This window comes from Mauremys mutica, chromosome 12 (genome assembly GCF_020497125.1).
Source record: "Mauremys mutica isolate MM-2020 ecotype Southern chromosome 12, ASM2049712v1, whole genome shotgun sequence".
NCBI lineage: Eukaryota > Metazoa > Chordata > Testudines > Geoemydidae > Mauremys > Mauremys mutica.
The window spans coordinates 44,654,234-44,681,184 of NC_059083.1; the positions used below are offsets into that span (position 1 = coordinate 44,654,234).

Below are 26,951 nucleotides of genomic sequence, written 5' to 3' on the forward strand. Positions count from 1 at the left end.
AGTAACTGGCCCCCACCACTGGGGGTGGGAAGAGCAGCAGGGCTGGGAAGGGCCAGTCTGTGCCGCGGGGTCACTGTCAGGGACAGAGATTCCCTCCGGCCTGAGCTGGGACAGGGCAGATTATCAATGGAGCCGCGTTTGTACCCCCAGGGTTGTGACCAGGACAGAAATAAGGGTGGAGCTTCCCGGAGAAGGTGTCAGTGAAAGTGAAGAGATGGGACCTGTCAGTCACATTGTAAAACGAGACCTCGCCCGCCTCATAGTCCAGGAAAATCCCCACCCGGCTGGGCCTGACGCTCACTGGGAAGGGGGTCGGAGGGGAGGTGAGGGCCTTGTATCGCCCACCCCTCAGCCACAGAATCCAGTATCCATTCCTAGGTCTGTATGTGTCCTGCCCCTTCCTGCTCACAGATTCCCTACAAATCCCCAGGTCCCAGCCTGTCTTCTCTCCCACCTCCACCTCCCAGTAATGCCTCCCGCCCGCGAACCCCTCAGCGCCCAGAACTTCAGGGTACGTATCAAATCTCTCAGGGTTGTTGGGCAGATCCTGGCGTTTGTCTCCGTGTCTCACACGTTTCCGATCCTCAGACAGGACGAGGTAGGGATGAGCCGTGTCTGGATCCAGAGTCACGTCCACTGGGGAGAGAATCACAGAGTCAGGGCTGGGGGCAGGGACTGGCCACTGGGATCAAAGGGAAATTAACCTGCATCCCCATTAATCACTGGGGGGGGGAGGGAGCGTTGCCTGAGGGGAGTCAGGGCCCCTCTGCCTGTGAGGAGACAATGAGGGGGAAGGGCAGGAGGAGCAGGGGAGGGGTGAGAAGGTGGCGGGGGAGGTGGGGGAGGGGAGGTGACATACTGATGTTGGGAGAGGAAAGGGGAGGGGGATGTGACTGGAGCTGGGGCAGAGGGAGGGACATAGGGGTGGGGCAGGCACAAGGGCTATGGGGTGATAAGGGAAGGGAGGGGCACCAGACAGGGGTGTGAAGGGAAGGGCAGGTTCCATAGGGCTGCAGGGGGAGAGGGGACGGGTGGACTCCATGGGAGAAGAAGGGGACAGACCCCAGGAGGCTGCAGGGGGCAAGGGATGGGGGCAGGCACCAGGGGGCAGAGGGGGCTGAAGGGCAGGTTCCAGGGGGCTGCAGGGGGTGACAAATAAAGGGAAGGTGGCATGGGTGATGGTGGCAGAGGGGCAAGAGGAGAGCAGGATCAGTGAGGCAGAGGGTGGTGAGGGGCTGGGCACCAGGAAGGAAGGAGCCAAGGGGAGGGTCAAGTGTTGGGGGGCAGGATGAGGGAAGGGGCAGGCAGCAGGAGGGTGCAGGGGGGAGGGAAAGGGCAGGTGCCAGGGGGTTGAGAGGATTGAGCAGAAGGGCAGGCACAGGGAGGGCAGAGGAGGGGAGGGAGAAGCACCAGGGGGCAGAGAGGGGTGAGAGGCAGGGCAGGTGGGCAGAGGGAGGTGTTAGGGGAGGGGGTTGGGGAGAGTCAGGTGCCAGGGGTCAGAGTGGGGCTAGAGGAGGGGTGGGCACAGGGGGGTGAGGGAAGGGGCAGGTGCCAGGAGGGCTGAGGGGAGTAAGAAGGGCGAAAGTCATGACAGCAGAGGAGGGTGAGGGGAGGGGTGGGAGACATGGCACAGAGGAGGGAAAGGGGAGAGGTGGATGCCAGGACATAGCGGGGGTGTGAAGTGATGGGAGGGCTCCAGGGTGCAGAGGCTGTTTGGGGAGAGGGGCAGATGCCAGGAGGGCAGGGGGAGAAGGGATGGGCTGTTCCAGCGGGGCAGAGATGGGTGGAGGGCAGGGGCATGTGCCAGGGAGGCAAAGTGGGAGTAGAGGGGCAGGGGCCCAGGTGAGCAGAAAGGGAGTGAGAAGAGCGCGAGGGATGTTGGTGAGGGGTCAGAATAGACGCAGGGTCCAGGGTCCCTCACAGGGGTGGGGGAAGGGGAAGGGAGGGGCGGGAGCCAGAGAGGGGGGAGAGAGAGGCAGGTCCCAGGGAATCTCTGTTGCTTTCGGGCCATATATGGTTGGTTTCTCGCTCAGAGCAGCTCGGTGCTGTCCCCACACACACTGGGGGTGCAGCCCTGCCCCAGGAGGAGCAGCTGGGACTCTCCATGCTGGCAGGCCCCACAGGCCCCACCTTCCAGCCAAGAAAACCCCACAGCCAGCCCCTCCCCTCGCCGGGCTGAGCCCCACCCCCACGGAGGCAGTTGTCTGCATTTCGGGGGGAGGGCAGGGGTGAGCTGCAGCGGGTTCGCACGGGTTCGCGGGAACCCGTTGTTAAATTTTAGCAGCCATTTTAGAACCGCTTGTTAAGGGCTGCTAAATTTAACAAAAGTTCCCGCCCACTCCTCTCCTGCTCCGCCCCCTTCTCCTCCCCCTCCCCTGCTTCCCGCGAATCAGATGTTCGCGGGAAGCCTGAACAAGCAGCATGGAGGCAGCCAGCAGGTAAGCTGGGGCGCGGAGGGGGAGGGGAGGTGCGGCTGGCTCAGCAGCTCCCGGTCCCAGACCGCGGCTCCCTCCAGCCCAGCGCCGGCCGGGGAGTCGGGCCCCGCGGCTGCCGCCGAGCGGCCGGGCCCCGGTGCCGGCCCGGGGAGTCGGGCCGAGCGGCCGGGCCCCGGTGCCGCCCCGGCCCGGGGAGTCAGGCCGAGCGGCCGGGCCCCGGTGCCGGCCCGGCCCGGGGAGTCGGGCCGAGCGGCCCGGCCCCGGTGCCGGCCCGGCCCGGGGAGTCGGCCCGAGCGGCCCGGGGAGTCGGTCGTGGTCCTGGCAGAGTGGACCCGGTCCCCAGGCAGTGTGGTAAGGGGGCAGGGAGGGGGTGGGTTGTGGGGGGGGTGGATAGGAGTCAGGGTAGTCAGAGGGCAGGGAACAGGGGGATTGAATGGGGGCAAGGGTCCCGGGGAGCAGTCAGGAAAGAGCAGGGTTGGATGAGGTGGTGGGGGCACTCAGGGACAGAGAGAAGGGGTAGTTGTATGGGGTAGGGATTCTGGGGGGCCATTGAGAATGAGAGGAGGGGTTGGGTGGGGCGGCAAGGGGCAGTCAGGGGACAGGGAAGGGGGGGATGGGTCAGGGGTCTCGTAGTGTATGTGTTAAGGAACATGAGGGGTTGGATGGGGCACGACCCCCCCCCCCACGGAGGGGGGGGAAGGAGGGAACCCGTTGTTAAAATTTTGGAGGGAGGAGGGAACCCGTTGTTAAAAATTTGGCAGCTCATCACTGGGGGAGGGGTATAAATGCGTAATAATGGGCTGTTGCCAATAAGGCCAGGGCAGTGGGGAGGGGAGGGGGCATTTTCCCACTTACTGCCCCCTCCATCTGGGAGAAACTGCACCGGGGACCAGTCCCAGTTCACACCTGCACAGCGTGTCTACACTAGGGGTTTGCACCAGTGCAGCTACATCAGTGCAAGGAAACCCCGGCAGATATGGCCTGAGACACTGCTGTGCCAGGGGCCGTAACCCCTCCCCTCACTGGGGTCAAGCCCGGCTCTAACATTTTTGCTGCCCCAGGCAAAAAAAAAATGCCCCGTGAGTGCCGCCCGACCCCTCCCCAAGCGTCGCGTCGGGCCGCCCAAGTCCCCGCCCCGCCCGAGCGTCGCGTCGCGCCGCGCCGCCCAAGTCCCCGCCCCACCCCCAGCATCACCTGGCCAAACCAAAACCAACAAAAACAAACCCCGATCGCTGCCCCCTCCCAAGGTGCTGCCCCAAGCACGTGCTTGGTAGGCTGGTGCCTGGAGCCGGCCCTCACTGGGGTTATGGATCAATAATTACAGGGTCACTGGAGCAGAGGAGCTGGACTCTGGGCTCCCAGGTGCAGGCTCAACCCACTCGGCTGCAGAGTCATTCTCACTCCCACGCTCTGGCCCAGTGCCCATGGCAGTGTTGAGACACAGGGGGACGTCATCAGATATCTGGAGCTCAGCGGTTCAAGCCCCCATGGCATCACACGGGGGATTGAACCTGGAGCTCCCAGCTGAGGGCCCAGCCACTGGGCTAAAGGCTACAAGGGAAGTGGCGGCACCTTTTTCTCTTATTTGAAACCAGTCAGCAAACCTGACATGGATTCACGAATAGTTTCTGTTGACCCAAAATATTTGCAGCAAATAAACTATTTGTCCAAAACATTTCACCCAGCTCCACTGCAAACCTGTCTGAGCAACTTAGGAGCCCCAATCCCAGTGACTTGCAAGGAGAGACTGTCAACATCCCCAGAAACGCAGTTACAGGCAGGCCAGGCTCAGGACATCAGCTATGAAACACTCCAGAGCTGCTGGTTAATTTGCCCTTTGCAGGCAAATGCCCCCTGGGCCCCTGATCTCACCCCCACAAATCAGGCTGAAAATGGAGACTTGGCTCCAGCCTGAACTCTCTGCCTAGAGCCATTTGTCCCATGGATGATGCTAGTGGCCAGATCCTCTGCAGCTGCACCTGGGCATCTCCCAGGGCGGATAACAGTCACAGAGACCGTCTCAGAGCCCCAGGAGCTCAGGTGTCTCCATCTAATGACTGCGCCAGCCACCCCCTTCGCTCCCATTAACCAGCACTGGGTCAGACATGCTGGGAACTTTCACACCCAGACTCTGGAGACACTTTGGGTCCCTCTACACAGCCTGCAGCAGCGAGTCTTGGAACAGGGTGGACACATTCAGGCTTACAGGGCTCCGTCTTTGGAATTAAAAATAGCCACAAAGATTTTCAGGTTCTGGCTGGAGCTCAGGTCTGCCCCTCACAGTGCAAGAGGCGACATTGTCTGTGTCCACATCCCCTTCACCCCCTTCCTGGGATGGGGAACAGCAGCCCCAGGGCCCCTCCCTTCACCCCCAGGGCAGGGGAGTGAGAGCCCTCAGCCTCCTGGGCAGTGGGGCCTCCCAGCACAGGTTCCTGGGTGAGCGTGAAACTGTCTCCACACAGAGAGCTCTGTACACCCGGCAAATACAGAGATGTGCCCGTAGATGAGATCAGGATCCGGGATGGTGCTCTCCCCAGGAGTGATGGAAGCTCCCTAAAAGTAGAGGGGTGCTCTCCCTATTCGTGCCAGCCCTTCTCCCTGAGCTCCTGTCCCCGCACCCCTGAACCCTCGCTCTCACACTGCCTCTTCTTCCTGAGCCCCTGCCTTCACACCACCTCTTCCCCAACACCCTGACCCCCTGGTGTCTCCTCTTGGCCCCCTCCCCCATCGTCGCTCACTCTTACAGCTGGTAAAATGTGGGAGGAAATAGCCCTCCCATTGGTAAATGTGATGGGGCCGTGGCCTCTGGCCCTCCTCTTCCAGTGCCCCTTACTCACTCCCCAACCCCAGTAGGAGAGGACCCTGGGGGCAGTGTCAGTGAGTTCAGTGCTGGGGGTATGAATTGGGTTTTACACCCCGGCTGCTGGAGCTCTGTGTATTGAGGGTATAAGGAGACAGAGGCCGTGTCAGCCCCACACTGTCCTGCCAATATGGCTCAGCCCTGACAACTGTCGGAGCCTCTCCCTGGGGAGGAATCGTCCCTGCGGCCCGTTCAGGCCTTGGCCTCCCTGTGGAGATGACTGGTGAGGCTGCCGTTAAAGTGAGTTACGATGTGAGCTCCTGTCCGCTGGTGTCAACCATGGTCAAGCTTCCCTTTGAATACAGGTTGGCTCTGAGGGTGGGAGGAAATCTATCAAGAGGGCTGGTCCTTTTAGGGGAGTCAGGGACCAGACCACCTGTGACAGGCGCCTGTAAGGGAGAATGAGACAACCCAGACCAACCAGGAAGTAATTAAATCCCTAGGTGGCTAGTCAGCAGCGAAACAGCTAATGAGGCTGATAAAGGGTAACCAGGGCTCAGCTGAAGGGATCCTAGGGACAGGAAGCTGCTGAGGAGAGGAGCTCCCAGGAGAGCTCACCAGAGCAACGAGCCTGGAAGGGGCTCTTAGAGCAGTGCTCCCCAAACTGTGGGTTGTGCCCCCCTAGAGGGTGTGGAGGAACATTTGGGGGGCCTGACAGGGCCTGGACCAGCCCCCATGGGTGGCAGGAAGGGAACATCACCCAGCCCTGCTTTGCCCCCAGCTCCACTCCGGCCCCACCCTCAGCCCCAGCTGCATCTCCGGCCCTGACTTCAGCCACCGACTCCCTGTCCTGCTCCAGGCTGAGAACCCAGCTGCAGCCCCAGCCCCAAACATGGTTCTGCCCCAGGCCGAAGCCCCCTGCTCCCGGCCCCAACTGCGGGTCCACTCCCAGCCATGGCCCCCAGCTTCTGGTCCCAACTGGAGCCCCCTTCCTGGCCCAGCTCCTGACAGCAGCTCCCAGGGTGGGGACAGAAACCAGGTAAGGGAGGGCAGGACCAAAACAGTTTGGCGACCACTGTCCTAGGCAGAGGAGCTCCCCTAAGGGGGAGGAGCTGCAGAGATGACAATGACAGCAGCAGCTGTAGCAGGACAGAGCCCTGGAGAGCGGCCCCCGGCTGGAGAAAGTGGATGCAGAGAATAAAGGCACAGTCTGAAAAGACCCAGCTCCAGGAGCGGGGGCTGGAGTCATCTGATTCCAGGATGGAAACTAATCCAAGCCCAGCTCTGGGAAGGACTGAGGGCTCCTGACTTCAGGACAGTGAGGAGCTGCAGCGAGAGCTGGAGGCTGGAGCAGAGTGAGGGAAAAGATTTTATTTTGGGGTTTACTTGGACTCAGAGCGGACCCCAGGAGGGGACTTTTCTCTCAGATCTTTTGGACCGTGAGGCGTAATTTAAGGAGTGCTGAAGAGGGTAAACTGAGGCAAGATGCTTGCCAAGATACCAGCCTCAGCCATTTCAGGGTATCAATAACACTCACTGCCCAGCCCCTAAGATCTGCATGACAGCGCGGGGCCTTCCCCATTGCACACGGGGACCCTGGGCCTCAGGGAGCCCTGGTTATTCTGCCCCACACATTTACCCAAAGACTCCCCTGAGCTGCTGGACCCGGGTCCCTGGGTCAGAGCACAGGCAGTCGAGTGGCACTGACCGGCCGGGGCTGCTGGGGTGGGGGGAAGGAAAGGGTTAATCCCAGCACGGTGGCACTTTGCTGCCCGGCCCTGGCTGGTCTCTGCCCTCTGGGTGCAGCTCAGGGCGTGTGTCTCTGAGCAGGTCCCTGCCCACTCACCCGCCATTTGCCCCAGACACAGAGAACCCAGGTGCCGAGGGAAGGAGCAGCCCCAGCAGCCGCATTGGCCCTGGCCCGGGCTGAGCCTGCGAGCGCAGCAGCAGAGGCAGCGGCAGAGAGAGGGGCTCAGCCATTGAGAGCAGCAGCGTCCCCACCCGCAGGGGAGGGGTCAGCGCTGGGACAACAGGCCAGGCTGGGTCAGGGGCTGGGAGCTCTGGCAGCGAGCGCGGTGCCAGCACCAACGGCCCTGCTGGAGACCCTGGGCCTGGCCAGCCTGGAGCAGCCAGCGAGTGACTCAGGGCCTGGGACCCTGCCCAGGAAGGAGCTTCTGGGGGGCTGACAGGAGGCTCCCCAGGGGCTGGTGATCCCCTAGAACGAGGCACTGAGCTGACTGGCTCAGGATCCCGACAGGCTCAGGGGCCAGGGGTGTGGAATGGCCCAGAGCCCAGCCGGGTTCAGGGCCCAGTGGGCACAGACTGTGCTGGGCTGGGAGCAGTGAGCGTGGAGGGGAGCAGGGATGTGCTGGCTCCAGCCACTCACAGACAGGAAGCTGCTTCCCCCACAACCTGGGGTTCCTGCTCCCCAGAGCCCTGAGATCCTGGCCCTGCAGCCGGCACTGACTGTGCAGCCTCCATCGGCCGGGACAGACACACCCAGCTTGGCCCCTTCGACTGCCCCTGCTGGGGGTGGGTGGGAGGAGAGGAGCGGTGGGGGCGGGGGTAGGATGAAAGGGCCAGTTCAACAATCACAGACCGAGCTCACTGAACCTTCTCAGTCCCCCCTCTCCTCTGCCTTAGTTTCTTCTCTATCCCTCCTCGCTGTCAGGTTTCTGCCTTTGCCCCCAGTCTCCGTGCTGGGGTTGTGGGAGGGGTTTGGATGGGGGCAGCTCACGCTCAGCCGTTGTGACAGGGTCACACACTTGTGAGTGAGTCTCACTCACTGAGCAGCAAACCACTGACCCAACCTCACACTGGGCTGTGCTCAGAGCCGACGAGGGGCCAGTAGGATTCAGCTTGTTACCCAGTAACACACGGCCCAGGTCAGACCACAGCAGCCAGACCGGCCCCTCCTCCAGCTCAGAAAGCTGGGCCAGCCTTGGCTAATGGGGGCTGGGGCAGCGCTGAGCGGTGGCCACACAACGCAGCCCTCACGTGTCCCAGGACAGAGGCACAGACACGTCATCCATTACCCGTCTGTGCAGCTCCCAGCACAACGAGCCCAGTCCAGGCCTCACAGCACTTGGCTCAGTGACACCCATTAACTCAGCCATGGAGGGGTCAGGATGTCAGAGTGACGGGGTCTGGTCAGATACCTGGGCAAGTACCAGCAGGTGGGTGCTAGGGTTGCCAACTCTCCCGGACCAAATGGACCGGACGCCATACTGTGGTGATGGCGCATCCCCATTTGTGTCAATGACATCCTGTCTGGAAGAGTTCACAACCCTAGTGAGTGCGAATATCAGGCAAATTGCCCAGCACTGAGCTCATCAGCCTCCAGCTATCACAGCTCCAAGCCTGTCAATTGGGTCCGTGCGTGTCCCGGGGTACCAGGCTCTGTCCAGATCCCCAGGCACAACACAGCTCAATGTCCCAGGAGCTTCCACTCACCTGCGAATCTCTTCAGGATTTCTCGCATATCCAGGCAGCGCTCCGGATTTTATACACATTCTTCAGGTCAGTAGAAACAGCTTCTGGTTCCCAGAGTTTCACATTCTCACTCCTATGAAGAAAATGTCCCATCATCACTCAGCTGCTCTGTACACACATCACCGCAGAGGCGCTACCGGGGATATAAGAGCAATGAACATCGGAAACGTACCTGCTCAATGTGGTTTTCACATCCTGGAAGGAGAAAGAGAATCAATATTCTTAGTTAAAACCATGTGTAAAAGCCAGTGAATTTTCACTCTGCGCATCAACCTTTCACCTAGAAAACAAATCAACCCTCTCAGGCGTCACTGTTTTGTGGTAAAAACTCCTATGACATTTTGCATTAACACTTGTTTCATTTATGTAGGTGAGACAGGAATTTAGCTAAAGGATTCTTCCTTCTAGGGACCCAACCCATCAGTATCTGTGTTTATCACCTGTGTTGGGTTCAATGTTTTGGAGTCAGAGCAGGGATGGGTTCAGCTCAGTATCATTCTCGTATCATCCATTTAATCTCCCATGGCCTCACTGGGTCTCCATGAGGAGAATTCCCCTCTAACATGAACTGGGATATTTTGGAACTGATGGAGCCCTTAGCCGGATGTTCTGTTTGTCAGTAAACCACAGAACACATTTACTCTAATTGTTGGAATCCAGACCCAGGGATCTGAGTTCTCATTCTGAATTGTGGAGATGAATTTTGATGCTGTCTCACCTTTAGCAGCTCGATAACTGGTTGCTGACACTTCTCCTCGATCTCTGTGATCAGCTGCTGCAGAGAGGAGCTTTGCTGGGAGAGTTTGGTTACATTTTCCTGTAGTCTCTGCAGAGTCTCCTTCTCCTCCTCCTCCAGGCTCTGAAGAAGCAGCTGCTCCTCCTCTCTCAGCAGTGTGTGCAGTTTGTTAAATTCACCTGCAATCGTCTCTCTCTTGTTCTTCACTTTCCTCTTGAGAAAGAAAAATAGGAAAGGCACAGAGAAAACGTGAGCCAGATGTTGAGTTACACAGACTGGGCCTCTGTCCATGAAGCAAGGAATGTTAAATCACTATCAGATTTGTAAGGATATTTACTTCTTTGAGAAACGTACCATAAAGGGACAAAGAGTCCTGTGGTACCTTATAGGCTAACAGATGTATTGGAGCATGAGCTTTCGTGGGTGAAACTATAAAGGGTTTGTTTTAGTTCAGAGTTAATATGTCCAGTTCCATAGTGGGGTTGTCTAGGGTGCTTTGTAAAGGCGCAGTATGTTATTTTGGGTGGCATGGGGTGGACACAGTGGAGTGGGGAGAAATCGAGGGAACAGGAGAGATTTACAGGGCGCTGCACAGGGTGTTTGCAGGGGGATGTGGGTGCCCCGTGCTGGGCACTCAGACACCAAGGGGAGCCGTCACAGCGGGATGTGGGCGATGCTCCTTCTGACAACCTGCTCCTAAGGCTGCAATGTTCAGGACCTAGGGCTGGTGCTAATAGTCCTTCGGGTGCCATCCTTGGGCTCACATGGGTGTTGGGCGCCCAGGGCATTGTCAGGGCTGGCTTTGGCCTCACTCAGCCTGGCCGAGTGCCCCATGCCCCTGTGTCCAGTGACCAGCCAGTGTCTTCCTCACACTGCCCCCCCCCCCCATGCTCTCTGTGGGGATTTCACTGTAAAAGGCAGGTGAACTGGAACAGACATTGTGTCCCCTGGGTTCATCATCTGGCTACAGACAAGCACATGTAAAGTCACAGTAACAGTAGCAAGTGACTGGGACGAGGTGGCCACATGATGCCAGCAGAGGCTGTGAAGTGGCTGAGCTCTGCCTGGCTTTACACCAGTGGTCCCCAATCTTTATGTGGCCAGTAGCACATTCATGTTTTCAGAAGAGTGTGGCGGGCACCAACAATTTGTCAAGGCTTATTTTTTATTTGTACATTAAATAATATGAAAAACATCATATTTAATATTGCATAATATATGAATCTATAAGATAAAAAAGGTAATTTTACATGTAAAAGGTATTTATTAAATTATTTGTCAATTACTCTTTCACCTTACCATGTGAATTTGCTCTTTTTTATCTACCTGTAAGAAAAATTAAGGAGTTTTTACAAAATAAATATCATAAACAGTTTTCATCTTATTTATTTAAAAAAAGTTAAACATTGATGAACTGCTGGTCCAAATATATTTATTATTCTTACTTTAACATAGCCAGTTACGGTTAATTAAAAATATTCTTTGTATTGTTACTTGTATCTGGATTTCAATAAACAAACAAACATGAAAAAAAGTTAAACACAAGTCAATCATACGCGCTCATCAGCACTTAAAGGAAAATAGGTCTCATTAATTCACGTGGTTTTTCTAATAAAGTCAGTGTGATTTTTGGCACTGCATTTCTTCAGCCAATTTTTCGTAGTTGGGAGAGTAGGATGATATTCCCATTCGTAAGCATTCATCAAGATGGGCATCTGTAAGCTGAGATCTGTATTTTGATTCTATGATGTTCATTGTTGAAAACAGAACTTCACATAGATAAGTGGAACCGAAATACGATTTTATTTTGTATGCTACATTTTTCAAGGTAGGAAACTTTTTTCGATCAACCAGATTCCAAAAGTTTTCATTTGAGCCACGTTTGTCTTTTCCCTGGAGCTCAAGATTTAAAATGTTCAATTTGTCAGTGATGTCGGCAAGAAAAGCGAAGTCCATTAACCAGCTGGAGTCTTCTAGTTGCTCAAAGTTCTGATTTGTGGACTTCAGAAATTCTTTGATTTCTTCAATTAGGCTTAAAAAATGTGCAAAACTTTACCTTTGCTCAGCCATCGTACTTCTGTGTGCAAGATAAGATAGATTGTTTATCATCAACATCTTCCAACAGGGCCTTAAAAAGTCGGTGTTGCAAAGGTTTCGCTCAAATAGTTAATTATTTTAATAATGACTTCAGGACATGCTGAAAAGAAAGAACTTTGACGCACAAAGCTTCTTGGTGGATAATGCAATAATAAGACAAAGTTTGGAAAGGATTCATTCTTCTTACAGAGTGCAATGAATCCACTGGCACTGCCCATCATTGCTGGTGCCCCATCAGTGGGGATCGCAGACAGCTTGAGTAGTGGCAAACTAATTGATGTTGCATATGATTTGAATAAATTACAGATGTCCTCACCCTTTGTTCACCCTTTCATAGGCAATACTTTTAGTAACTCTTCTTTTATGGTGAAGTCACTAAATACCATCCTCACCATAACTGCCAATTGCCCTGTATCCAATGTATCTGTCAACTCATCGAATTGCAGTGAAAACCAGTCACTTGTTTCCAAGTCATCCTTTAGCTGAGTTTGCATGTCGCTTGAAATTGCATGTATCCTCCTTGTAACTGTGTTGTCTGATAACTCCAAGTCTTGTATTGCTGACAAAATCTTGCCCTTGTTAGGAAATCCTTGAAACAGGCAATCAGCACCAGTCAAAAATGCTTCCTTCAACAATTCACCGTCTTGAAAGGGTTTTTTCTTCTTTGTGAGCAGATAAGCAATTTTAAAGGAAGCAATAGTAGCACCTTTAGACTTTACCACTTGTCTAGTGAAAACAGATTGCTGGAGAGATAGAAGAAAATTAATCAACTCAGATCAAACCTTTCTCAACTCAGATTTAAGTGGATGGCTAATGTCAAAAGAACCGTGATTAGTTTGGAAATGGTGTTCGACATTAATTTTTTCAGCACTTCAATAGTACCCCCACACAATAAGCAAACACATTTCCCTTTCTTTTCAATAAAACATTGTTCAAGCTCTGTCTGTCTCTCCCTCTGACCCCCTTGAGCCTTGATCAGATCAGATCCCAGGGGAGAGCGCCAACTCCTTCCAGCAGCCAACTCTTATTCCCCACCTCAAACCACTCCAGTCCTTTATTCTCGAGATGGGGGATACTTGCTCAGCTTCCTTGCTGAGGTGTGGGGGACTCCATCTGCCTCTGAGTGGCTGGTTGCTAGGTGTCAGTGTCCGGGTGTGACACTCTGTTCCTCAAAGCAGCACCCTGGAACCACCATATTCACCACTGTGATATGACTATGATAGGTTTTGTACTAAGTAGGCCTTGCGAGGCACCATTCTAAAAGTCTTCATCTGTTGAAAAATAATATCCTGTTGGATTGTCTGTGCTATCATGGTATGGAAAGCTATGAAGTGTTGCTGTGTGTGTCTCTGAAATATGTTGTGAGGTTGGGAAAAGCCACAACCAGCCTTTCAGGTACAGCAAATGAGGAGCCATCAATAGCCAAATGGCTTTTATGGCTCATCATCACACAAACCACTATCCTGGAGGCTTCTCAGAGAAGGCACGTACACCATGGGGGAGGACCTAACCCACGTACAGCAAAGATCTTTCTAGCAAGCTGGAAGAAAGCATAAAAGAGAGACAGTGACATCATCACTTGGCCTCTCTCCCCTCTGATCACAACACCTGGCAGCACAGCTGAAAGACAAGGCTTTGAACTGGGGAAGGGTGGTCCCAGATTGGAAGGCAGTCCCAGCCTGTGTACTGAGGAACTGTAACCTGCTTTTACCATTTGTCAGGGTGAGAAAAGCTGTTTGAGTCAACTCTTGCTTAGACTACAAGTTTAGGAGTTTGAATGTGTGTTTACTTTTTATTTTCTTAAGGTAACTATCTCTGACCTTTATGCCTACCACTTACAATCACTTACAATCTATCTTTCTCTAGTTAACAAACTTATTTTAATGTTTTATCCTGACCAGTAAGTTTGTCTAAAGTGCTTGGGAAATCTGCTCAGGTAACAAAGGCTGGTGCATGTCCACTTTCCTTTGACGAAGTGGCAAACTAGGTAATGAACTTACAATGACCAGGCTGGGCAAGGGTAAGGGGAGTGAGACCCCAGGCCCAGGGCTGTGTGAGTGATGGGCCCAGGCTGGGTAAATGGGACCCGCTCACAGGAAGGAGCCTGGGCAGCTTGTCTCCCATTCTCGCCACGTGTTCACCCGACCACATGGCTCATCCCCAATCCACGTCCTGCACCTCGGCACCTTCCTGTACAACCACACCCCTAACCCCTCCTTGCCCTGCTCTGTACCCAGCAGCTCCCTCCCTCAGTGCCATCTGTGGGAAGGGAGCCGGTGAGCCTGAGGTGGGTGAGTGTTGTGCGGAGGTCAGACAAGGGAGGCTGGAAGCAGGTTTTGTAGTGTTAAAAGGGCTTCATCGTACATTCCTAATGATGCAGCACACTATGGGAGTCCTGAGAGCCTCACAGACATTCACTTTCCTTTGTGTTTCTCGCTCTGTACCCCCCCCCCCACCCCTGCTCTAACACAGCCAGGCACCGCACGGCTCCCTTGTGTGCTGAGATGCTGATGCTGGGTGAGACATTAACCCCTGTCATTTCACAGACCCAATGGAGATGTCATTGTGATCCATGGTACTTTATTCTGGTTTTCCTGGCTTTAATTTCTGGCCTGGCTGCCTGACAATGAGCAGAATTGGGAATTGGGACCATGCAGAGACAGAGCTGGTTGTGCTGGCCCCTCCCCTGCCATTTCCCATGGCTAGGGTGACCATATTTCCCTATGCTGAATACAGGACACCTTGTAAAACTGCTTGTATTCAACAGCAATCAATCAGAACTATGCAGTAGCCCCCACAACATGCTATAAAAACTCCAGAGCCCAGCAGGGAAAGGGGGGGCCTCAGGGGTCCGGGGGAGGGTCTTGGGCATAAGCGTGGTATGACTTCTATTTTGGGGGGCAGAGGCCAGCAGGGCTCAAGCCAGCTCCACATGGTGGGTCCGGGGAGGGAGTGCCACCTTCACCCCCTGACTCACCTCAGGAGGCCACCCAGCCTGTCTGGGTTGTGACGGGAGGGAGGCACAACTAAAAATTATAACTCGAAGGTATGTGTGTGGGGGGGAGGCTTGAGCTCAAAAAGGCTGAAAACAGCTCAGAGTGCAGGGAAGGGGGTATCTGGGGGCTGTGTGTGGGCATGGGGGTAGCTGAGGTTGCAGGGAGGGGGGTAGCTAGGGGCTGTGTATGGGCAGGGGGTAGCTCAGGGTGCAGTCCCTGTTCCCTGAGGGCTCTGCCAGCCCCACCCCTACGGCTGTTACCGGCTGTGTGAGAAAACGGGGCTGGGAGCTGAGCAGCAGCCAGCAGGAGAAGAGGGAACACCAGGGCTGCTTGCTCCATGGCACCAGCCAGAGGAACAGTTGCCCCGCACTGCCCGGCTCCAGCTTCCTGCCTCCAAACTGGCTGGAAGGCAGAGAGAGAAGGAAGTGTGCAGGGTGTGGAGTGCCCCTGGGATACCCCTTCATGCACACTGCAGTTTGGGGTGGCAACATTCCCAGTGCCCCCCAACTCTGCCCATGGGCTCAGGAGGCTTCTGTCCCATGGAGAGCACCGGGGATCCAAGATTCAGCCCCATGACTCCTACCTTCAGCCTTATGGATGTCACCAAGGCTCAGGCATTCAGCCCCGTGGCTCTGGCTTCAGCCCTGCAGCAGGTGCTAGGAATCAGGGTTTCAGTCCTCTCCCCCACGGCTCCAGCTTCAGCTCTGAAGCGGGCGTTGGGAATCGAGGCTTCAGTCCCCCTGCGGCTCTGGCTTCAGTCCTGGAGCAGGGGCTGGGAATTGGGGGCTTCAGTCCCACTGTGACAGGTTGGGTCACAGAGACCTGCTTGGAACTGCCACCTGATGTGCTGAGACTATCTCTGAGCCTGTTTTCCCTGCCAGCTTGGGACTTCAGTGCCTTGCCTGGTTGAGCCAGACACGCTAGTCTGCTACAAACACAGACCCAGGTCTGAACCACGTTCCCCAAAAGCTGCAGGCTTAACTAAAAACAGCTTAGGAAGTGCTCCTGTCTCCAACACCCAGATACCCAGTTCCCAATGGGGTCCAAACCACAAATAAATCCGTTTTACCCTGTATAAAGCTTACACAGGGTAAACCCATAAATTGTTCGCCCTCTATATCACTGATAGAGAGCTATGCACAGCTGTTTGCTCCCCCAGGTATTAATACTTGCTCTGGGTTAATTAACAAGCCAAAAGTGATTTTATTAAATACAAAAAGTAGGATTTAAGTGGTTCTAAGTAATAACAGAGAGAGCAAAGTGAATTACCAAGCAAAATAAAACAAAACACTCAAGTCTAAGCCTAATACAGTAGGAAACTAAATGCAGGTAAATCTCATCCTCAGAGATGTTCCAATAAGCTTCTTTGACAGACTAGACTCCTTCCTAGTCTGAGTCCAGCAATCCCTCCCACCCTTGCAGTTACTCACCTTTATTCCAGTTTCTTTCAGGTATCTCTTTGGGGGGGGGAGAGATTATCTTTTAAGCCATCTGAAGACAAAATGGGGGGGTGTTTCCAGGGCCTTATATAGTGTGCCTTACAGACACACACGCCTAGCCTCTCGCACCAGGGGCTACCTGACGTGTCATCTTCCTGCCTCTTCACCCGGCCTGAGGGCAGCACATGCTCTCACTGACAAGCCACTGCCTGCCCACACTCGCTCGCCAGCCACAAACAAGACACGGCTGGGGCTGCGCTGACTGACCACTGACTGACCAGCAGGGGGAGCAGAAAATATGGGACAATTTGTGCGTTTTTTAAAAAAAGGCGAGACACCTACAATAGGGCTTAAATACGGGACTGTTCCGTTAAAAACGGGACGGACGGTCACCCTATGTCTGGAGCGACCATACACTCAATGACTCCCCTAGAACAAGAGACTGAGAATGCTGGTGGAGCCCAGATCTCTCCCTCACATCCCTCCCTCCCCTGGCTCCAATCTTCTCTGTTCCTGAATCCCCCCTTCTGTCCACTTTGCCCCTTCACCATTCCCATAACCCCCTACCCACCTTCTCAGAGCTCCCGCTAACCACACTGGGATCTCATCCTCTCTGTCAGGGGCTCTTCCTCCTTATGGCCTCTCTCCCCTCCCCCTCTCATCACATCCTCACCCCCCTCACTGGAATCTTCCTTTTGTGACCTGGGCTCTTCTCTTCCTGCTGCTACAGCCCCCTCCCCACCGCAGCCTTGGCCACACAGCCACCCTTGACATTGCATGCATACCCCTCTGCCCCTGCACCCCTACAGCTCATAGCCTGCTCACCACCTCCTTCTCTGCCCCTCTCCACTCTCCCAGCTCACAGGCCTGGTGCTGGGGATCAAGAGGGGAGAGCACAGTGATATCTTTGTGGAAGATTATAATTTAGAGCTGCTCCCTCATAAGGGACAGGATTAGGAATACAGAGATTTAGATATATGCCTGGAAGGTGGGGTTGAGAACACAGGGTAGCTGTGCACAGCTGGTCACCACAGAAGCTCTCTAGTTTTTTTTTTTTTATGTTTTATTCCTGTCTCATTCACTGGTTCGTTGCTTAATGAACCCCAAGGTCATGACGGGAGGAAGTGGGGGGGACAGGCAGGTGATGCCCTTTGTACCATCCCCATGGGAACAGGCCTGGGGGATGGTCAGCACTGGGAGGGGACAGCGTCTGCTATCGGTGTTGCTGTCAGGGACAGAGATTCCCTTCGGCCTGAGCTGAGACCGGGCAGATTATCAGGGGAGCCGTCTTTGTACCCCCAGCGTTGAGACCAGGATAGAAATAAGGGCGGAGCTTCCCGTGGAAGGTGCCAGTGAAAGTGTAGAGATGGGACCTGTCAGTCACATTGTAAAACGAGACCTCGCCCGCCTCATAGTCCAGGAAAATCCCCACCCGGCTGGGCCTGACGCTCACGGGGAGGGGGGTTGTGGGGGAGGTGAGGCCCTCGTATTTCCCATCCGCCAGCTGCACGACCCAGTATCCATCCTCAAGTGATACATCATTCTCCCCCTTCCTGATGACAGAATCCCTACAAACCCCAAGCATCCAGTCAGGCTTGTCTCCCACCTCCACCTCCCAGTAATGCCTCCCGCCCGTGAATCCTTCAGTGCCCAGAACTTCAGGGTAAGCGTCAAATCTCTCAGGATTGTCAGGCAGAGCCTGTTCTTCGTCTCCATGTCTCACATGTTTCCGATCCTCAGACAGGACGAGGTTGGGATTTGCTGTGTCTGGATCCAGAGTCACATCCACTGGGGAGAGAGTCACAGAGATAGTGCCAGGGGCAGGGGCTGGTTACTCAGACTAATGGAAATCAACCTGTGTCCCAATTAATTGCTGTTTAATCTCTGATTATACAATCAGTCACCCAGAATTGGACATGGAGGCAAAATATCTCCTGAAGGGAGAGTGGTATGTTCATTGCTTGGGGCAGAGGGGTGTAAGGATGCAGACAGACACCAGCTGGACATGGGGGAGGAGTGAGGTGGGGTAGAGGAGAGGGGCAGGTATTAAGGACGAAGGATGGGGGAGAGGTCCAGGCACCAGGTGAGCAGAGAGGAGAGGTGCAGGCACCAGCAAGGAGAGGATGAGTGGGGAAGATGCCAGAGAGTCAGAGAAGGGTGAGATTAGGGTTAGAAACCAGTGGACAGAGTGGGGGTGAGGGAGATGCAGGCCCCAGGGAATCTCTGTTGCTTTGGGGCTGTGTGTGGTGGGTTTGTTGCTAAGAGCAGGTCGGTGCCATCCCCACACACACTGGCCTGGAAGCCCTGCCCTAGGGGGCACAGCTGGGACTCTCCATAGTGGCTGTCCCCATGGACACCGCCTTCCAGCCAGGCAAACCCCACAGCCAGGCCCTCCCCTAGGGCATGAGCAGTGTGTCTGGGTGGGGCATGCTGGGCTGGGGGCAGGGCTGGGTGATGGGGAGTTTAAGTGGACAGTGCAGGGAACAGAGACCATCTGTAGCAATCTGGACAGGGTACCAGTCTCAGATCACACCTGCACATCAAGTCTGCAGCAGGGTTGAACAGGGGCAGCTACATCGATGCAAGAAAACCCTGTGCGGACAACCTGAGGATTTGTCTACACTAGAAATGCTACATTCTCCCATTGGCATCAGTAACCCAACTCCCCAAGATGTGGTTGCTACGTCAACAGAAGAATTCTTCCGTTGACCTTGTGCTATCTACGCTGGAGGACAAGTCAGCTTAATGTGTCATTCTGGGTGAGTCCCAAAATGGACAATGCTCAGAAAGCTCATCTCAGAGCCCCAAAGCCAAACAGTTTTCTCCCTGGGCCAGGCCAGATTGGCTTGAAATATTCAGAGTTTTCTCCCCAGGCTGGAGAGCATTAAGGGACATTGTAGGAGGAAGCAGTTTAATGTCCCAGGCAGAGGGGGGGATGATCAGGGTCTCCTGGGCTTAGCTCTAGAGTCACAACCAGGCACAATAATAACAACCCCCCTTGCTCCTCCCCTGGGATCTAGACACCCCAGCTTTGCCAGCACAGCATGTGAGTCTCCTCCAGGGAGATCTCTGGCCCACGGCGCTGACATGCTGTCCACTGAGTCTGCAGGGCTCATGCACTCCTCAAACACCTGCTGCAGGCTGGGGCTGCCCTGATGCTCTCCACGGAGTTTACAGGCTCCGCAGGCCCCGACGGGAAGAGTTTTCTCCAGGACCCTGAGCTCTGACAGCGTTTCTGCTCCTGGCCCGGCTCTCCCTGCCCTGCCGTGCTGACAGGCTGCACCCACCGGGACATCCGGGTCTGGCCCTCACAGCACACGCAGGGACATTGTCTGCGTCCACATTCCCTTCCCCCCATTCCTGGCACAGGGAACACCAGCCCCAGGACCCCTCCCTTCACCCCCCAGAGCAGGGGAGCGAGAGCCCTCGGCCTCCTGGGCAGTGGGACTGCTCAGAACAGATTCATGGGTCTGTGAAAGTGTCTCCACCCGGAGAGCTCTGTGCACCCAGCAACCCCTGAGATCAGGGGCCGGGGCTGGAACTCACCCCCTCCCACTCTGGGAGGAGAGGGGGCCTTGAGCCACCCATGCTGCTATCGGCCTGTATATAGCCAGCTCAACAGGTGACAGAGCCAGTGCCCTGAGCTGTCAGAGCGTCACTGATGGGGAAGGAGCATTGTGGGGTAGTGCTGGGGGCTCTGTGCACTGCTGGGGCTCTTATGCCAGTGATCTCGGTGCAGACTGGCTCGGTGCAGGGCTCCACAGCGATCAGCCTTGCTCCAGTCCAGTCTGACCCACAGTGGCTGTGACGTCTCTGCACTGCTGGGAGCGTATGTGTGGGGGGTGAGGGTTGGGACAGGACAGATTTCCCAGCTGCAGACAAGCAGGGTGAGGAGGCCAGTGGCCCTGCAGAGCCTGCTCCATTCCTGAGAGCCCCACAGCGTGTCCCTCAAGAAAGCTGCATTGGGTTCATTTAAATTGCTTTAAAAATACTGCAGAGACCGTGGTACAAACCCGTGTGACTCTCCAGCTGTGGGATGCGGCTGATCGGGTTTAGCTTCACGTTGGTCAGGCACCAACCTGAGCTGAACCAAGCTCAGCCTCTGCCAGAGCGAAGTACAGGAGTCTGGGCACAAACCGGAACCCATTTAACTGACCTGCTCCTGGCAATTCCCACGAACAAGGCAGAGGAGACAGGCTCAGGGAGGATGGGGACTCATTTCTCCAGGGCTGGGCTGGAGTCATGCTGCTGCTCTCACCCCTTCCTGTGTCATCCTTGCACGGGAGTAGGCTCCAGGGTTTGTTGTTATTGCTCCTCCTCCTCCCCCACTGGGGGTGTAAACCCTCCCACACCAGCTGTATCATCTCCCAGGTCTGGGGCACAGGGAATGGTGCCAGGAGGGGCTGTAGGGAGTGAATCTCTCCCTGGGGAAGGTGCTGGAGTCACCAGTACAAGATCAACTTCAGTTACCTGCGAATCCTCGGGCTCTTCTGAGTCCTGGAACAACCAGCAGAGAGAGAGAGAGAGAGGTGAGAATTCACACAGCAGAGTCATCCGGATCAGGTACGTACATGGACCCTCCACCCCAAAGCACTCAGCTCTGCACCATCTCACAACAGAGCAGGGTTCAACAGGCTCTGACCCCTCCTCATTTTTTCTGTGCCACATTCACCAGCTGGGTTTCTCTCCTGTGCAGATCACGTCACACGCGCCCAGTCCAGGGGCTGCTCCATACAGGGGAACAGGCCCCTGCTGTGCCCTAGAACAGCGACCAGGGTTCTCACCTCTCTCTGCAGCCAGCCCCTCTGGAAGGAAAGAGAGAAAAATCCATCACTGGCATGGGTCAGTGTGACCAGGACTAGAAGTCACAGCTCTGTCAGATGCTGTGATAGGGACCACAAGGACTAAGGACAAGGAGCCACCTTGTCATGTGACTCACCCTTCTCATTTTAGCACTGAAAGATGCAGAAAGGCCCCTGGGATTTTCACAAGTGTCAGAATAGTCAGGTGAGTTGCCCAACTCCTATAGACACCAATGGGAGTTTGGTGCCTAACCTGCTTTCGTGCTTCTGAAAATCCCAACAGGTGCCTGTTTAGGTGCCTAATGATTCAAATACCTCTGAAAATCTGGCCTAGGGTGCTCAGATACTAGGGCCCAGATGCTCAGCTGGTGTCAATCAAGGAAGCTCCTTTGGTGTCCAGGAAGCTGAGAATCCAGCCCCGAGTCTGTGATAATGTCTCTCACATCGACCAGCTACAAACATTACCAAGAAATCTCCCCTTGTCTCTCGGCCCCATGCAGGATGCGTTGGAGGGAGACTCTCTCGTTGAGCAGCAGGAGGGAACTGCTGCAGAAATAGTGACAGTGGGAGAGGAACTTTCACTCCAAGCTCCTGTTCTCAGCCATTAACGTCTTTATAGGAAATCTTCCTTTCTGCTCAAAACAGCTTCCCTGAGCTCAGAAATCCACCAACCCCTCCCCATGAGGAGCACTGGGTTTTCTCAGTGAATACAGCTTTTCATGGCCTTTTGGGTTGCATTTCTCTGAAGGCTGATGTGCCTGGGTTTAACTGATCAGCACAAATACTCCTGGAAAGTGAACTCCCAGCTCCCTCTCTGTGCACCTCCCCCCAGAACAGAGACAGTCACAGCCCAGTGGCGCAGCTCCACATTCAACCTGCCAACTCACACTGCAGAATTCCAGACCCGAATATCAGAATCGGCGCATCAAGCGGCAAATCAGAGTGAGCGAAATACACAATTGTGAACAGTCAATACAGCCGAGAGCATTAGCCCCTGTGCTCAGTTGGCCATGGACAGAGCAGGAAGCAGCACTGGTCACACAGGTCAGTGATTATGAATTATTTACTCAAATCTAAACTTTCCCATAGGACCTTGTTCTGTGCAGCCAGGGGAGCTGGGACCACACGGGCTCTCCCAGGATCTGGGTTCCTCTGGGCTGGGACACAGGAGTCTGAGTCTGGTTCTGATGCATGGGGAATATGAACACACAGGCACTGATAATAACGCAAACAGCAGGCGTTGTCACTTCCTGCAGTCCCAGCTTGCCTTGGGGGAGCCTCTCCCCCGACCCAAATACTATGAGACACAACCCCCCAGCAGCGTCCCGTACCCAGGAATCCCGTCACAGCCTCCTGGAGTTTGTTCTCTCGAGGGAAATCCCTGATTCGCTTTTCCAGCTCAGGGGACTTGGGAGCCGGATGTGGAGACATCACCTTCTCGCCCCTGCAGGGAAATGAGTGCGCTTATTTCTCTCCCTCCTCGGCCGTAAGTTCCCGCCCCCCAAAGCCAGAAAGGGGAGTGGAAGCTGGGCCACAGGCAGAGTTAACAGGGCCCTGACCTCTGCTGCCCAGGGAATTTAGTGCCTGCACAATTTGCTGGGGCCCAGCCTGGGGACTGGGGGCATCTCTCCAGCCAGAGAGAAAAGACAGCCTGGGCAGTGCCAACCCCAGCTCCCCTCAGACCCGGCCCGGCCCATGAGCCCCACCAGGACCTGGAGGGGCCGCACCCAGGGCTGAGAGAGGGGCCCATTCTCCAGGCCCAGCCACTCCTCAGCTTCTCCCGTCAACCTCCAAGGGGTCTGGTCACTCCCCATGGGGTGGGGGGTTCTGGGACATGGAAACTGCCCCACTGGGGCCTGGGCTGGGACACTCGGCTCTTTCCCCAAAGGCCTCTAGGCCCCCCTCGCACGGGACAGGCTTTGGACCATGACAAAGCTGGGGCCAGGTCCCAGCTGGGCCCTCTGGGTGAAAGGGCTCCAGCCCCAGTAACGATCCCCTGTGGCGGCCTAGCCCCCAGGGAGGGTTCTCCAGCCCAGAGCTGTGGGGCAATCCCCTCCCCAGGGTGGGTCACACAGCCACAGCAGCAGCAGCCCCCGGGTAATGGGGACGGAAGGGGGCTGGATCCAGAGGGTGAGACTGTCCCATGGTCAGAGGGCTGGGTTTTTAGCCTGGCTTCTGAGCCTCTTCCCAGCATGACGGGGCGTGAGGGGCAGACAGATCCTGGACGTACCTTCTCACGGCACTTCTGACACCCTAGAGGGGAAGGAGAGATGGAGCAGAAAGTCAGTGCCCATGGTGCAGCCCAGCCACCTGCTCCAGATGGGTCACTCTGCTCTCCCATCCCCAGCCCCACAGGCTGTTCCCCTCGTGGGATGGTGGAACTAAAGGGCTGTGCTAGCGGGAGCAGAGCCCCTTTCACACCAGCTGCTCTGCAGAGGTGGCTGGTCTCCCTGAACTGAGCCTCAGGGCTGGAAGAGCCTTTCTCCGGCCTCCCCCCGTCTCCCTGACAGCCCAAACTCCTGTCTGTCTGCAGCCTTGGGGCTCCTGGCCCTGCAGACACCCAAGGCCACTTTCCCTGCACTGAGTTACCCTGTGAGCCCCGAATGACTCGAGGGCCGTCCCCTCCCTGCACTGGACTCTGGGCATGTCTGACACAGTCTCACCTGCAGCAATTCCGGCACAGGCTGCTGACACTTCCCCTCCAGCTCTGTGATCAGGGCGCTGAGCTGGGAAATCTCCTCACACAGGTGGGTGGCGTTTTCCTCCCTCCTCCTCCCAATCTCCTGGTCCAGCTCTCCCAGCCGGGCCAGCAGGAGGCGCTCTTGTTCAGCCAGGAACTGGCGCAGCTGCTCGCACTCAAACACCACCAGCTGCCTCTCCACTTCCGTCTGCCTCTGGGGTGCACAGAGAGACGCAGGGACAGGGTGGGGACACAGGGTGAGTGGGGGATCATGGGAAATGGCACAAAGCCTTGTCCGGGCTGCACAGAGCGTTTCATTTGATATCTTTGCCAGCAGAACTGTGCCTGCACTAGGGCTTTTCCCAGGGTAAAAATGTCACCAAAAATCATCCCCCCAATGCCCCCCCAGTACCCATTTCTGTACCAGCAACAGATTTAACTGTCGATCAGGCCTTGGCAAATGCTGCTGCCCAAACCACCCAATGGCATCACTGGAAACGTCTGACACACACACCCTGGGATCAGCACAAATCTCCTCTTGCTTCAACCTGACCCCTGCAACATCTGTGCATGTTCAGCAGTTTCATTGTCCCCTGCCCCCCAGTGCTAAGGAGGCAGAACCAGAGGCTGCTCCCAGCGACCCTGGGGTGAACCCCTTGACTCCATTGGGAATTAACACCAGGGGCACAGAGGAGTCTGACCCTGACCCCAATGACGTCAGTGTTGTCACTCCTGATTTACACCAGATAGCTGAGAGCAGTTGTTGGCCTCCCACTGTTTAAAATGGCCCTGAACAGTCTCCTTCCATCAACCCTGGAAATCCTTTAACCTTCTGAATGACTCAGAGACCAACCAGCGCAGAGACCCCCCCTACTGCTGTCGCTGAAGCCCCTGTGCAAACCTGCTGGGCTGGGCAGGGGCACCTACCAGGAGCCTCTCACTTTCCTTGTCCCAGTCGGATTTCAGTCCCAGGAGCTCTTCTCTCTCCTCCTGCAGATGCTGCAGGCGGCTCAGAATTTGCTCCTGCAAACAGAGACAATGGCTCTGGGGGCTGGTTTGGGTGCATTGGTTTGTGCCCAGCGATAACATCATCATCACTGAGCAGAGCGATGCTGTGGGAGCAGGTCCCCCTTCTCCAACCCACTGAAAACATGACCCCAGCTCCCAGTAGGGTGACCAGACAGCATGTGTGAAAAATTGGGATGGGAGTGGGGGGTAATAGGCTTTTATATAAGAAAAAAACCTCAAATATCTGGACTGTCCCTATAAAATCACGACATCTGGTCACCCCAGCTCCCAGTCCCGTTATCAGGCAGTTCCCTGGCTTTAATCCAGAGATGCGCAGACACGCGCTAGGGGCTCTGTAGCCACAGAGAAGCTGCCCCAGTAACTCCCAGCCCCGGCAATAGCTATTCCCTACCCTGTACTCCTGGGCAGCCTCCTCGATGGGAACCACCGTGTGAGCGCGGTGAGCCCGGGATCTGTCGCACACCACACAGATGGGGGTTTGATCCTCTTCACAGAACAGTTTCAGAGCCTCCTGGTGCCTCTCACACATTCTCTGCCCCTCGGGCTCTGTCACCGCCTGGAGCCTCAGTCGTTTCACTAACTCCACCAGGTTCCCCAGCTGCCTGTTGGGCCGCAGGTTTCGCTGCAGGGCGGTTTCTCTGCACTGGGGGCAGGAGAAGTTTGACTCCGACTCCCCCCAGCACTGGCTGATGCAGGCCCGGCAGAAGTTGTGCCCACACTCAATAGTCACCGGGTCTGTGAAATACTCCAGGCAGACGGAGCAAGTCACTTCGTCCTGGAAGCTCCCTGCCAGGTCCCCGGCAGCCATGGCTCCTCTGCAAACGGGAAACAGCCGCTGCAGTTTAGTTTCACTTTCCTGAGAGCAGAGAAGCTTGTTTGGCTGGAGTTGGGGCGTTTCCTTCCTCCTGTTCCCAGCAGGCCCTGAGCTGAGCTGAGCTGAGCTGCAGTGACTCACCCCTCTTGTCACAGCCCGGGGGCCTGGGGAGACAGAGCCAGGTCTAGTGAAGGGTTAATGCAGGCTTCTCCCCCAGACAATCTGTGCAGGGTCTGGGGCTGGTTCCTTCCAGCTGCAGAAAGTCGCTGTCCCAGTGAGGGCTGCAGCAGCTGAGGTTGGGATAAAGTTGAAGGGGACGAAGCAGCCGAGAGTTGTTGTAGCTAGTTCTGGGAAAAGGGGAGACTGTGAAGTAGAGAGAACAAAGAACAGGAATAAGAAACCCTGCGGCTCCTGAATCTGAGTTAGTGCTAAAGCCTGTTATAAGACGCTGCTGCTGGGATCCCTGGCTGAGCAGCTGCTGTTCCCCAAAGGTGTCTCTGCTAAGTTAAGTAGAGACTTTAATTGAAGTCTCCTCTGTGCCCAGCCCAGGTGGGGACTTTCTCGGGTGGCTGGAACCAGTCCCTGGGGCAGCCCCGGGCTCTGCTGACACCAGCTACTGAGCCAGAGCCTGCAGCTGAGGGGACAGACTCCGGGAAAAGTGCTGGGAACTGGCAGGAAAGTGGCTCACTACAAACGACCCTGGGAGGCAGAAGCTGGGTTTACACTACAAAGTTAAGTTGACCTAAATTGCCCTGTGTATGTGTCGGGGCTGATCAAACCCTGTCACAGCGATGCAGTAAAACCACCTCCCTGACTGGCACAGAGCTGTGGTTGATCTTCTTAGGTTGGCACAGTGCGAATGTAGACACTGCATGGCCTATTTGATCCCTAACAGTCCTCCAGCCCCTGCCCCACAGTGCCCCAGTCCCTGCAATAGTTACTGCTCTGCTCATAAATGTAAAGCCCTCTGTGTAGAGGTCACAGAGACCAGATGCCCAGCTCCCCCTTAAACCTTCCCCCTCATGTTTTTGAAATGCCCTTTCCTGGCTGTCCACCTTGGCCAGCTCCCCTAAGCTCACCTCTGTTGTTTGCATCCAACTGATGGAGAGGTGATCATGACAGTGAGGGCAGGGGGTTAAATCTGAATGAGTGACATTGTGGCCTGGTGCATGGGGCTGCAGCATCCTCCGTCATCATGATGGAAGGGCAGCTGGGCCCAACCTGAGTGGTGCTGTGATCCCTTGTGCCAGGTCACAACAGCCAGCATGTGGGGCAGGGCTCAGCCCCATGGGACAGGAGCTGCCACTGCAGGGTGAGTGTGGGGCAGGAATGCTTCACAGTACTCCAGACCTCCCACCCCAAACGGCAGGACCCACCCCCACATGGATGCAATTAAATAACAGGAAATTCTTCCCCCCCCCACACACAAAAAAAACCATAAAATTATAACAATAAAGAGAATGCCCCAGGCTCTAGCTGTAAGAATTTGAAATTCCAAGTTGTGTTTGTGTTGGTTGTTAACTGTTTTCATGGATAAGTTTGGCTGGGGCAGGAAGAGGGGGGAACAGCACCCTTGAGAGGCCCTGGCTTAGCTAGTTGGAGCTGGTTGTTATGGGAGGCAGAGGCTCGTG

At 55.5% G+C, this 26,951-nt stretch overlaps 1 protein-coding gene across 1 annotated transcript; it reads right to left on the minus strand.

The window, feature by feature from the left end:
* On the minus strand, positions 1–25,940 carry LOC123346809 (E3 ubiquitin-protein ligase TRIM39-like). Its single transcript, XM_044984264.1, is given in 14 exon segments — positions 1–636; positions 8,689–8,725; positions 8,728–8,800; positions 8,900–8,922; positions 9,446–9,676; positions 16,821–16,900; positions 17,232–17,783; positions 20,466–20,492; positions 20,780–20,800; positions 22,129–22,241; positions 23,028–23,050; positions 23,461–23,691; positions 24,405–24,500; positions 24,898–25,940. Coding segments are annotated over 14 exon segments (2,484 nt in total). The 5' UTR covers positions 25,315–25,940; the 3' UTR covers positions 1–76.
* Between the last annotated feature and the right edge of the window lie 1,011 nt (positions 25,941–26,951).